The sequence below is a fragment of the Mercurialis annua genome, linkage group LG1-X (genome assembly GCF_937616625.2).
Source record: "Mercurialis annua linkage group LG1-X, ddMerAnnu1.2, whole genome shotgun sequence".
Taxonomy (NCBI): Eukaryota; Viridiplantae; Streptophyta; class Magnoliopsida; order Malpighiales; family Euphorbiaceae; genus Mercurialis; species Mercurialis annua.
The window spans coordinates 2,917,938-2,931,625 of record NC_065570.1 but is presented as its reverse complement, the minus strand read 5'-3'; the positions used below and the strand labels follow the sequence as shown (position 1 = coordinate 2,931,625).

At 33.1% G+C, this 13,688-nt stretch overlaps 1 protein-coding gene across 1 annotated transcript; it reads left to right on the top strand.

Moving 5' to 3' along the window:
* Positions 1 to 358: 358 nt before the first annotated feature.
* Positions 359 to 13,056, top strand: LOC126679167 ((E,E)-geranyllinalool synthase-like). Its single transcript, XM_050374124.1, has 12 exons — positions 359 to 714; positions 6,383 to 6,572; positions 7,497 to 7,714; positions 8,037 to 8,160; positions 8,242 to 8,357; positions 8,454 to 8,683; positions 9,213 to 9,328; positions 9,824 to 9,922; positions 10,002 to 10,217; positions 10,605 to 10,737; positions 11,772 to 12,017; positions 12,270 to 13,056. Exons 1-12 carry the CDS (start codon positions 396 to 398, stop codon positions 12,759 to 12,761), a joined length of 2,499 nt encoding a protein of 832 aa, XP_050230081.1. The 5' UTR covers positions 359 to 395; the 3' UTR covers positions 12,762 to 13,056.
* Positions 13,057 to 13,688: the final 632 nt, after the last annotated feature.

Sequence of the window (13,688 nt, the reverse complement as noted above, 5' to 3'; positions counted from 1 at the left end):
AATTACCAACCTAATCAACCAAATTAATCAAAATCAAATTAACCGAATCATAAAAAATTAAATATTAAAAGTGAACTAACCAAATAAGTCAGCTAAATTTGGTTTATTCTGTTAAACAGATAAAAATAATTGTAAAAATAATTACTATTCTATTGATTCGGATATTTTGGTTAACCAACCCTTTAACCATAATCCAACTGATTTTAAAAACTAAGCTGAACCGATATACCGAATTAATCAAAAACCTTTACCGAGTTAACCGAAATACATCGGCTAATTCGGTTTCGAGTAAATTCGCTCACCCCTAGAGCTATATATATAAGAGACATCACCAGGCTACATGAAAAAACACCATACCTTCTTTTCAATTAATCTTATTTCTTCTTCCTCATAAGATGGAACATTCACATTCTTCCATTAATGCTCTAGCTCAAGATGTTAAAGAAAACATTTTCCTGAACGTTGACCCTTATGCCCTTATTGCCACGTCTGCTTATGACACTGCATGGCTAGCCATGGTCCCTAACAATTCTGACCCTTCGCAGCCCATGTTCGAGAGTTGCTTGAACTGGGTGCTCACCAACCAGCACCATGATGGGTTTTGGGGAGAGTGCGATGGCCATGGCGAGCCCACTATAGAGTGCCTTACGGCTACTATTGCCTGCATGGTTGCTCTTAAGAAATGGAACGTTGGCCAGAAAATGATTAACAGAGGTAATTTTAGTCTGATTATTAATTAACTCGTATGGTATTTAACTTTTATCCTTAGTTTTAAACTTTTAATCTGTTGTCGAAAATTTTAATTTGTATTTTTCAGTTTACATACATTTCAAAAGGGAAATTTTACGCTTTTAAATCTTACTACTGTAAAAAAAAATTTTATCAAGGGCAGATATCATTTATAGGTAATAAAAATATTTTCGAGTTCCACATTATTATCTCGAGGAAAATCTGTTCGATTCAAATAGGATTGAACTAAAGTATTCACGTTGTTTCGCATATATAGACTGCTATTTTGTTTTGGTTTGTACTAAAAAATAGATAAAAATTTGTAATGTTTAAAACCGAATCGAACTAAAAGATCAAATTCTTTAGGGTTAATCACAAAAAAAAAAACCCCACCTTTTAGCTGTTAAAAACACAGAAAAATAACAAAGAAGAGAAGAGATTTGGTAGAGACTCAAATTGGAAGATGCTCACATTACTTTATAATAAGAAACACACTTACAGTTTAAATAGGAATAAACCCAACAACTAAATCAACTACTGCAGATTATTAGGAACTGAAAAATAAACGTGGTGAACATCCTCAACCACAATTCCTACAAACTAGCTAGAATCTTATCTTGACTTGGTCTCTTATTATCTAAACACAAATATCTAATAAATCTTAACACCTTCCCTTAAACTGATTCTGCGGAAACAGTTTAGAGTTAGTTTGCTACTTCTCCTTAATGTCTTGAACTGAACATACTCCAAGCATCTTCCTCAACTTCTCGAATGGTGGTTGCTTCAAAGACTTGGTTAAAATATCTGCAGCTTGTTCTCCGCTCTTACAATACTGCAACTCAATCTTTTCATCCTTGCAAAGATCTCTGAGAAAATAAAAACGAACGTCAATGTGTTTGCTTCTCCCATGCATGACTGGATTCTTTGACAGTTTGATAGTCGACATGTTATCACAACAAATGATTGTTGGACCCTTTTGCTCATTACCAAGCACTTCAAACATTTTTCTAAGCCATAAGGCTTGACATGAGCTTGAAGCTGCTGCTACAAACTCAGCTTCAGTTGTGGAGAGTGTCACAATCTGCTGCTTCTTGGAGGACCACGAAATTGCACCAGAATTGAGCATGAAAACATGACCAGAAGTACTCTTTCGGTCATCGATATCGCCTGCATAATCACTATCTGTATAGCCAACAAAACCAGAGCCATTATTTCTTTTATAAAGAACACCAAAATCAATTGTACCCTGTACATATCTAAGAATTCGTTTAGCTGCATTAAGATGCATCTCAGATGGCTTTTCCATGTATCTACTAATCAAACTTACTGCATACATGATGTCAGGTCTCGTGGAGGTTAAATACATGAGACTTCCTACTATTTGTTTAAAGTAGGTGTTATCCACCTCATTTCCACCATTGTCTTTGCACAACTTTAGACCAGGCTCTGTTGGTGTTCCAGATGGCTTGCAATCAGCCATTTTAAATCTTGCAAGAATATCCTGTGCATACTTCTTTTGGTAAATGAAATTACCAACAGTAGTTTGTATGACTTCTAATCCCAAAAAATAACGCATTAATCCGAGATCAGTCATTTCAAACTCCTTCATCATAGACATCTTAAAATCATTAAACATTTGAACATTATTGCCGGTGAAAATCAAATCATCGACATATAAACACACAATAAGCAAATTACCTCCTTCAGTTTTGACGTAAAGGGTGTGTTCAAAGGGACATTTGTGAAATCCCAGCTTGGCAAAGTGAGCGTCGATGCGACTGTACCAAGCTCGTGGTGCTTGTTTCAGTCCATAGAGGGCTTTCTTTAATCTGTAAACTTTTTCTTTCTTTCCTTTCTTCTCATAACCAGGTGGTTGGTCAATGAACACCTCTTCTTGTAAGTTTCCATGCAGGAAAGCTGACTTTACATCCAATTGATAAATTTTCCACGAATTTTGAGCAGCTAATGAAATTACCAACCTGATTGTGTCTTGCCGTGCAACCGGGGCAAACACTTCCTTATAATCAACACCATGCTTTTGCTTGTAACCCTTTGCTACCAAACGAGCTTTGTGCTTGTCAATTTCTCCCTTCTCATTCAACTTTGTTTTGAAAACCCATTTGACACCAATGGATTTCTGTCCTTCGGGCAAATCTGTCAGCTCCCAGGTGTGATTTTTCTCAATGGACTCAATTTCTTTGTCCATTGCCTCCTTCCACTTCTTCTCTTTAGCAGCCTCATCATATGTGATGGGGTCGCTATCTGCATATAATGCAAAATAAGCATCATCATCATCAGAGTTTGAATCTCCGAAATCGTAATCCATCATCCATGCTGGCCTCTTTCTTATGTTTTCATCTCTCAAATTATAGCCATGCTCTTCTTCTGATTGTTGATCAGATTGAGTTTCTTGATCAGGTTGTGCAACAAGTGGAGGTGCCTGCTGCTCCTGAGTTTCAAAATTTTCTGCTGTCTCGTCATCGCAGACATCATCGTCAAGTATCTGATTTGGAACTGATTTGCCATCAGTCCAATTCCATTTGGCCTCTTCATTAAACACCACATCTCTGCTTATCACCACTTTCTTTGACTCTGGATTAAACAGCTTGTAGGCCTTTGAAGTTTCACTTACTCCAAGAAATACACATTTCTCACTCTTGGCATCAAGTTTCTTTCTTCTTTCATCAGGTATATGTGCATATGCAATGCATCCAAATACTCTGAAATGCTCAACGGAAGGCTTCTTTCCACTCCACGCCTCTTGAGGTGTCATATTTTTAACTGCAAAAGTTGGACTTCTATTTAAAACATGGATCGACCACATCACCGCTTCGGGCCAAAACCGTTTTGGAACTTCTCTGGTAGCAAGTAAGCTGCGAACCATGTTGAGGATGGTTCTATTCTTTCTTTCACTCACACCATTTTGTTGTGGTGTATGTGAAGTTGTCAGTTGTCTCCGAATGCCATTTGCTTCACAAAATGCATCAAAATCATTTGAACAGAACTCTCCTCCTCGATCTGTTCTTAGAGTCTTTATCTTTCTATCAGCCTCATTTTCAACAAGAGCCTTGAAACTCTTGAATGCAGAGAAAGCTTCTGATTTATTCTGCAAAAAGTACACCCAAGTTTTTCTACTCAAATCATCAGTAAAAGATATAAAGTATCTCTTTTTACCGTTTGATGTTGGATTGATCGGTCCACATAAATCTGAATGAACCAATTCAAGCACACCTCGAGCTCTCTCCGCTTTTCCACTTGGGAATGGATCTCTTTTATGCTTTCCAATAATGCATTCTTCACAAGTTTTTGATGGAGTAGTGATTGCTGGAAGTCCAGTAACCATTTGCTTTTGATGAAGGGTCCTCAAGCCATTAAAGTTTAAATGACCATATCTGTGATGCCACCTCCATGATGAGTTATCCTCTTTAGCAAATAAACAGGACTGCACCGTCGTGATCTTTAATGGAAACAACCTGTTTGAAGTCATTTTCACAATAGCAATAGAGCCTCTTTTTGGATCATAAACCTCACATTCTCCTTTAAAGATTGTGATCATATATCCCTTTTCTTGTAACTGTCCAGCACTCAAAAGATTAGTTTTCAAATCAGGAATATAAAAGACATTCGAAATGGTTTCAATGAAACCGTTCTTGGTTTTGATTTGTATATCTCCCTTCCCCCTAACATTAACAGTTGATTTATCCCCAAAACTGACAATGGAATGAAAACTTTCATCTAAATTAAGAAAAGAAAACTTACAGCCACTCATATGGTTGCTACAACCGGTGTCAACATACCAGGTCTCTTGATCAGGCTCCTCCAATGCATGAAAGGCCATTAGAAGTGTCTCTTCTTCCCTGTTCTCGACAAAATTTGACTTCTCACCCTTCTCCTTCGATAACTTTGTATAGCATTCATTTTTGTAGTGACCAAAGTTTCCACATCTGTAACATTCAACTTTAGACTTGTCTGGATACCTTTTTCCTTTTCCTTGAGAGTCATTCTCTCTCTCGGAAACATAAGATGAATTGCCATCATCTCTATTGTCTCTGCCGCCCCTGTTTCCACGACCGCCTCTTCCACGACCTCGTCCGCTTCTGCCTCGACCCCTTCCTCTGGTGCTTGAGGATTCAAGATACGTAGAGGCTTTGAGAGCTGTTTGTTCCTCCACATCATTTTTATGACTGAACTTTTGTTCATGAACAAGCAAAGAACTTTGAAGCTCATCAATAGACATACAGTCAACATCTTTAGACTCTTCAATAGCACATACTACATAATTCCACTTTGGTGTCAACGACCTCAAAATTTTCTCAACAATTTTTACATCTTCCATGTGTGCACCATGAAAGCGCATCTTGTTTGCAATCTCCATTGTTCTTCCAAAGAAATCAGTAATAGGCTCTGCTGATTTCATTTGAAGAGTCTCAAAGTCTCTTGTTAGAGCTTGAAGCAGTGCTCGCTTCACTCTAACTGTGCCAGAGTACTTCTTTTTCATGGAATCCCATATGTGCTTGGAAGTATCCTTTTGGAGAATAGTCTCCAAAATTGAACGATCAATTGCTTGAAACAAGTAATTCTTTGCTTTCAAGTCTTTAAGCTTTCGATCTGCCAAAGCCTTGGCTTGAGCTTCAGTGAGTATCTCTCTGTCAGCCGGTTCAGCTATCCCATTCTCAACGATGTCCCAGAACTCTTTCGACCTCAAGAAATTTTCCATTAACATGCTCCAATGATCATAGTGACCATCAAAGCGTGGAATCGCTGGCTGCACAAAACCGTTATTTTCAGAAGCCATATTTCTATTAGGCTCTGATACCAAATGTTAAAAACACAGAAAAATAACAAAGAAGAGAAGAGATTTGGTAGAGACTCAAATTGGAAGATGCTCACATTACTTTATAATAAGAAACACACTTACAGTTTAAATAGGAATAAACCCAACAACTAAATCAACTACTGCAGATTATTAGGAACTGAAAAATAAACGTGGTGAACATCCTCAACCACAATTCCTACAAACTAGCTAGAATCTTATCTTGACTTGGTCTCTTATTATCTAAACACAAATATCTAATAAATCTTAACATTAGCCCCTTTTCAAATGCACCTTGACGTTGCAATTTTGTCAGTTGCACCCTAATTCGCACCTTTGGTTTTCAATTCCACGCTCAAGTACTAAATTGATCTCTTTTTCATTTGAAAAAAGTTAAAATAAGTTATTCATTTTTTACTTTTTATGTGGAAAAGAGTTCAAACGAGTATTTTATAAGGGTTTTTATGAATTTTTTCCGAGTGAAAAAAGTCCAATTTCATTTTGAGGGTGGAATGGAAACCAAAAGGTGCGAATTAGAGTGCAACTGACAAAATTGCAACGTCAGGGTGCAACTGAAAAGGGGCTAAAAGGTGATGATTTTTTTTGGTGATTAAGCCAATTTTTTAATCCTATAGAACCAAATTTTCCTGTTCAATTATTTGGTCCGGCTTGGTTTAATTTTGCATATCCCTGCTGCCTGAAACATAAACTAAATTTACTGTGACTTGGATCAGAATTGAAATTTCATTATCAGATTGATGCTTAACAGTACAGATTTGATAGTAGCAATGAATTATTAATTAAACTAATTAACGATTAACTAATGGATGCGTATCTCAGGTATGGATTTTATTGGAGCTAATGCAGAAGATCTTGTTAAAGAATTAATATATGATGAATGGTGGTTCGCCATTATCTTTCCGGCAATGCTGGAGTTTGCACATGAAAATGGTCTTCACCTTGTCTTTTCGGATCACTTAAAGGCCACTTTCATGCACGTATTTTATAAAAGGCAAGAAATCTTTCAAAGGTATTTACTAATTGTAAACAAATCATAAATATTTTTATATTTCAAATATATGAATAATTTTTTGATTAAAAATGGATTAATTATCCAAAAATATTTTATTTTTTGACTTTTTTTACTTGTGGTCTTATCTTTTAAAATCTTTAATTTTTGTAGTTTTTTCAATTTTAAATTTTAATTGTAGACAATTATTCAAATTGAAGTGGAAAAAATTTCAAATATATATATCGTTTATACTTTATATTGCTTCATATTGTTGTAATTTGCATTTTCATTATAAAATTTTTTAAACATGAAGCAATATAAAGGGTATATTTGAACCATTTCTCTCTCTAATTTAAACAAATGGCTATAATTAAAAAACGGTTAAAATTGAGGATTTTAAAAAGTGATACTGTAATCGGAAAAAAAATGAAATAATTTTGATAATTATGCCTAAAAAGAATGTGAAAGTTGTGATATTTATTTGGATTATTTGCACATAAAATTACAACATTTTACTTTTATAACAATTTAATCACAACGTCTATAATCTGTTAGAAAAGATCAAACATTTTATTTTTTTTGAAATTTTTAGCAGAAAAGCGCTTTTTTCAAAACGATGTCGTTTTAACGTTTTTAATGATTGAAACCAGTATTTTAAAAACCGAACGGTGTCCAAACCATGAGGTCACCAGTTCAGCCGGTTGAACCGGCCTCAATAATCGGTTTAATTAATTCGGTTTGATCCGTTCCAACCCGGTTCAACCACAAATTTAGGTTTTTTGGGGTTTTACACTGGACTACTGGTTGGTTTCCGATTTAACCAGTTCAACTAGCCTAGCCGGTCCGGTCCGATTTTTAAAACAAAAATTTCTTTAATTATAGTCTGATACTCGATTTCAAATATATCTGAATTTTGAATCGACGTCGTATCAATATGTACAGAGAGAAAGTTGTGGAGAAGCAGCATTACCCTCCATTGATATCTTATTTGGAAACGTTGCCACTATACAATATTGACAAAGAAGACGTAGCCAAGAATTTGTGCAACGATGGTTCACTATTTCAATCTCCTTCTGCCACAGCACAAGCTTTTATGGCTACTGGAAACAAAGATTGTTTAGCGTACATGCAATCTCTCGTCCAAAAATGCCCTAATGGAGGTCATATTTCCATACTAAATTTACTATTTCAGCATACGAATTTTTATTTATTTTTAATCTAATATTTTTATTTTTAAAAAATATATCAAACGATATTGATCATGTGCTTAAAATATAAAATGGTTCCTATATTTACTTTAATTCCACTCTCATATAAGTAAGGAAAATGATGATGATATATGCATGCAAAGGAAATACTTGCGTATAAACGATAAATATTATGAATAAGAGGGAATAATTTTTTAGAATATGAAGCTAATTATAGTTAGGCTTCATGCATGTACTAATTATTACATAGAAATTAATATCGCTCGTGAAACAGTTCCACCAACGTATCCCATTGATGAACAGCTGATAAAGCTTAGCATGGTGAACCAAATACAAAAGCTAGGGCTGTCTGAGCATTTCCATCAAGAGATTCAACAAGTATTGAAACAAGTTCACAGGTAATTACAAATTTATGCATGATCATTTGCTTAATAATTTAGAAATTAAACTTAATTAGCCCTTAATTTTATTTATATTAGGAATTACATGAATCAAGATTCACGACCAAAACAAATCTCTTCAGTGGCACGAAAGTTATATAAAGATTCATTGGCATTTTGGCTTCTTCGGATGCATGGATATAATGTATCACCTCGTACGTACTAATTAATTTTCTTTAGTACATATTTAATTTGATTAATTGAGGATATTGATTTATTTTTGTTTCATTAATTAATAATGTTTTTATCAGGGATCTTTTGCTGGTTTTTACATGATGAGGAAATTAAAGATCATATTCAAAAGAATAGTGATATTTTTTCAAGTGTAATGCTTATTGTTCACAAAGCAACTGATCTTATGTTTCCTGGGGAATATGAACTTGAAGAGGCTAAATTATTTTCAAGAAACTTACTTGAAAAAAGCATACCAATGGAAACCGGAGTTCAAAAGAATTATTCATTCCTAAATTTCCATAATGTGGTAACTATATATTTCACCTTCACAATAGAAATTATATAAAAATAAAAAGAAAAACGTTTCTGAGATTAAAGGTTTCAAAAGAAGAAAAAAAAATAGATTAAATTTTTATGCGGTTACCAAATTATAGTGTTTTCAGTAATTGAATTCCAAAAATTTGTATTTACATAACCAAACATCTATTTTTCTAGGCGATTTATTAATTTTTGATAATATGTTATTTATATAGACGATGGTGTGTTTTCTCAGTTTAATTTGGCATGTAATTTCAAAGTAAATATCTATTTTGATATAAAATATATAATTTTATAATATTTTAGACCTTATGATATGACAAATATTCTATTTCTATTGTCCACAAATATCCTACTTCCTTGCTGAGAAAATAGACATTTGTTGAATGAAAAATTTTGAAATTCATCAGTTTCGTATAGTTTGATGATCGAAAAACAGTTTACCCGTCAAAAAACAGTTTCGAAAATTTTATGAAAAATTAGTTTAAAATTATTTACAATGCATCATATTTATACAGATCAAGCATGAGTTGAGGTTTCCATGGCTGGCTCGACTAGATCACCTCGAACATAGAATGTGGATTGAAGAAAGGAATAATTCTGCTTTATGGATGGAAAAAGCATCCTTCGTTAGGTACGCAACTCTTACAAAAAAGCATGTATTAATAAAAATTAATTACAAATAAAGTTAAAACATTTAACGTATTTTACAATTACGACGCTCATTTTTAAGTTAAGCAATTTCAAACACATACTGAAGTCCCCAAGGCGTAGATGAGTTGATAAGGCGCTCTTCTAGCTTAAGTGAGGTCGCGGGTTCGAACCGTACTCATGTATGCAGCCGTTTAAAACTTGGGGTCAGAGCTTTGCCTTCCGCAAGGGACCTACCCGGCTCGAGTGGGGATTAGTCTGAATGTGGAAGGTTTAAAGGTGCCGTTTCATAGTTGGAACCCGTTCAGGACACCTCATGATCAGATCAAAAAAAAAACCCCTCTCTTTTGGTGTCCATAATTTAATTGCAAAATATGCAAAAATTTACAACTTTATATGAAATTAATCCTGATAATAAAACGAAATAGACTAAATGAAATTTACGTCGAATTAATAATATGATTTCTTTTGAATTCAGGTTGTCACTCCATCACCATGACAAGCTCAAGAAACTTGCCATAAAAAATTACGAATTTCGGCAATCTATTTACATGAATGAATTGGAGAAACTAAAAAGGTAATTTTTTAATTAATGATTCTTAATTAGAATTAATCAAATAAATTACATTGTGCTGAAGTATAATTTAATCGGACAGATGGTCGAAATTTTGGGGTCTGACTGAAATGGGATTTGGTAGAGAAAAAACAACATATTGTTACTTTGCAACTGCTGCAAGTGCTTCACTGCCTCATGATTCTGATGTAAGAACTATGGCTTCAAAGAGTGCAATAATTATCACTGTTGCTGATGATTTTTATGATTCTGAGGGTTCTTTAGATCAATTGGAAAAATTGACGGATGCAATTCAAAGGTACATAATTTTTTACTCGTAGGATTAATTATTTAAAAGGTTCCTAAAGTCTATTGTATGTTTCAAATAGATATCTAAACTTTTTTTGTCGAATATCAAAACTTCAATTATATCCTTAAATTTCATTTCAACTGAATGTATTTTAGTATTTTTAACCAAACCAAGTTGAGGTGACGTTACTGAAAATTATCGAGGTACTTTTGGTTGAAATAAGAAAATTAAAGATCATGTATTAGAAAGATATAAAATTAGTTTGTATACTAATTTGAATTTTATAAGAAAATTTAGGTCCCATTTAAATATTTAACCCTTTATACTCGTTAACATTTAAATTGAAGTAATAATTTTATCCTTTTTTTTCTTATTTCATTCCTATAAATTGGACAGGTGGGATGGTAAAGGATTGAGTGGCCACAGTAAGACTATTTTTAATGTTCTTGATGATCTTGTAAGAGAAATGTCAGAAAAATACCTCAAAAAACATGGAACCGATGACATAACAAACAGTCTCCGATTTATAGTAAGCTTTTTCTACTTTACTTCATGAGTTAATTTTTTTTTCCGATTATCAAACTATAGTGTTTTTCATTTTAACATAAACTATATAATGTTCTTACAAAATAGTTATTAATTTTTATTTACTTACATTTTAAAAATCAAATTTTAATTTTATACATGTGTTACTAAATGAACATCGATGAATTATTTTTAACATGGACGACGGACGCTTAATATTCTCCATATTTATTTACTTCAAAATTAACAATTAAATTAAATATTTTTGTAACATGTAACCTCTATGATAGTGAAAAACGCAGCTCTAATGCATGATCATCACTAATTAAAATCAAGTAAATAGATTTAGTGCTTAGGTTGGACGATTTTTTCTTTGACTGTTAATTAGTTTAATTATTTATTATTAAGCTTCAATACATCTTGGGAAAAGGTGCAAAAATGACCCTAATGTATAGCCCGTGTCTCATGTTGGCACCTCATGTATTTCGGATCTCAAAAAGGACCCTAACGTCTTGAAAAAGTGTCAAAAATGACCCTTCCGTTAACATTTCCGTTTAAGGCCGTACACATTTATGTTTAACGTCGTCCATGTTTTGTGTTTTTTTGATACTTTTTCGCAACGTTAGGGTCATATTTGAGATCCGAAATACATGAAGTGCCAATAAGATACATGAGGTATACATGGGGGTCATTTTTGCACTTTTTCCCATACATCTTCAAAAATCTTACATTCATAATTGTAGTGTTTACAATTCTATTTCAAAATAGAAATGAAAATAAAAGAGAAAGACGTGCATTTTTCCGTCGGTCAAGTAAAGTAACTTCTGTATGAAAAATCTTTTAGTGACCTGCCGTTGTTAGTAAATTAAAAGTTTATCAACTAAAATGTACGTAATAATTTCAAAGTCGATATCCAAACTGCAAAAATAGTAGTATAATTTTGTAATCGTAAATTTTAAATATTCATTTCATTGATCAATTTAAATTTATTCTTGCATTAACCTTGGAATATTTTTTTGTTATTGTTTGTGTATGAAGTGGTACGAGACATTCAATGCATGGTTAACCGAAGCTAAGTGGAGCAGAAGTGGATTCATACCATCAACACAAGAATATTTAGAAACCGGCATGACATCTATTGCTACACATACTATGGTTCTTCCATGTTCTTGTTTCTTGAAACCAAGTTTGCCAAAAATGATACCCAATCCAACCCAACATGAAACTGTTACGAAATTGGTCATGATTATCCCTCGTTTATTGAATGATATTCAGAGTTATGAGGTAAATTCCATCACAAATTTTCTGTATTTCTCTTGTTAATTGGTCCTCATAGATTGTGAAATCTAGAGAAATTCTTACCTAGCTGGCTAGATAAAATTTATTTTAATCAATATATATATATATATCCAAAACTGTAACAAAGAAGGGAAAATAAACATGGTTTGTCATGTGAAAAGAAATTATATTAAAATTAATGTTTGTCATGTGAAAAGAAATTATATTAAAATTAATGTTTTGACCATTTGATTGCAGAAGGAAATGAAAGAAGGGAAAATTAACATGGTTTTACTACACATGAAAGAGAATCCCGAAGCAGAAATAGAAGACTCAATTGCACATGTGAAACAAATAATAAATCAAAAAAAGAAAGAGTTCATGAAGCAAGCTTTAATGGATGACATTAATATTTTACCAAAAGAATTCAGACATTTTCACTTATCATGCTTGAAAGCATTTCAAATGTTCTTCAACTCTAGCAATGAATTTGACTCTACCACCACAAAAATGCTTCAAGACATTCAAAATGCAATTTATCTTCCTATACAAGTCAACAAGCCAAAGCCTCCATTGCAGCTTATTCCTGAAGCTCCGAAGCGATTACAAACAGTTGCGAGCTATCGTCGTGTTGATCACCGGCTCAACCATTACAATATTAACTATACTTCGAAACGTAATATTAGTATAAAACGTCGATCCGTGGCTATGTCGGCTATGCCGTTAAGCTTTGGACTATGTTTCATATAAATTAATAAGCTCAAGAATGCAATCATTTAGCTCCTTCAATTTGGGATAAAAGATTAAAAAAGTTTAAATTTGTAGTTTTAGATAAAAAAAAATAACAATTTGAACTTTTAATACGGTTATATCAGTTACTTCAAATCCAAGTAAAGTAGTTTTAGAGATCCTCCGGCTCATCAAGAAAGCATGGAGTGCATGTAATTCTTTGAGTTTGTTAGCTGAGTTAATCCTGTGTAATTAGATGTATGATTAGTTCTTAGCTTATTTTGAGCTCTATAATTAGAGCTCTTTTAGCTTTAAATCATTGTAACAAAAACGGTCATTTTATTATTAATAAATTTTTCTTTTCTCTCTAAAATCTTCATGGTATCAAAGCTGGAATTTACCAGTTTCTGTGTTGAATCTAAATCTGCTGAGCTTGCAAAAGCATAACAATGGAGAATCAAATATTGAGACCAGAGGAATGTCTTTCTAGTCCATATTTTAATTGTACATCCTGATGAGAATCCTTAATTCGCTCAATCTTGTTACTAAATTTTTTGGTGGTAGCAATTACGATTGTTGGTATAAATCGACGAAAATGTCTTTAAATTCTCAGAATAAATATAAATTTGTTGATGGATCTAAAATAACTCATGATATAGATGATGAAATATACAATACAATGCATGTGAAAGATGTAATACTTTAGTAATGTCATGGTTATATAGAGCAGTTTCTTCTACAATTGCTGAAAGTATAGCCAAGCTTGATATTGCCTTAGAGATTTGGATTGATCTTAAGGATAGGTTTTCTCAAAGGGATGCCTATAGAATGGGGTATACTCAGGAGGAAATTTATAGTTTGAAGCAAAATACTAAATCAGTAACTGAGTATTATACTCAATTAAAGTCTCTTTGGGATGAATTACTGAATATCAGATCATTGCCTACT

Bases quoted from the DNA above. Each gene is read 5' to 3' on its own strand.
- LOC126679167 (XM_050374124.1), top strand. From the start codon at position 396: ATGGAACATTCACATTCTTCCATTAATGCTCTAGCTCAAGATGTTAAA. The intron at 8,161-8,241 runs GTAATTACAAAT...TATTTATATTAG, and splicing joins GTATTGAAACAAGTTCACAG to GAATTACATGAATCAAGATT. The intron at 10,738-11,771 runs GTAAGCTTTTTC...TTGTGTATGAAG, and splicing joins CAAACAGTCTCCGATTTATA to TGGTACGAGACATTCAATGC.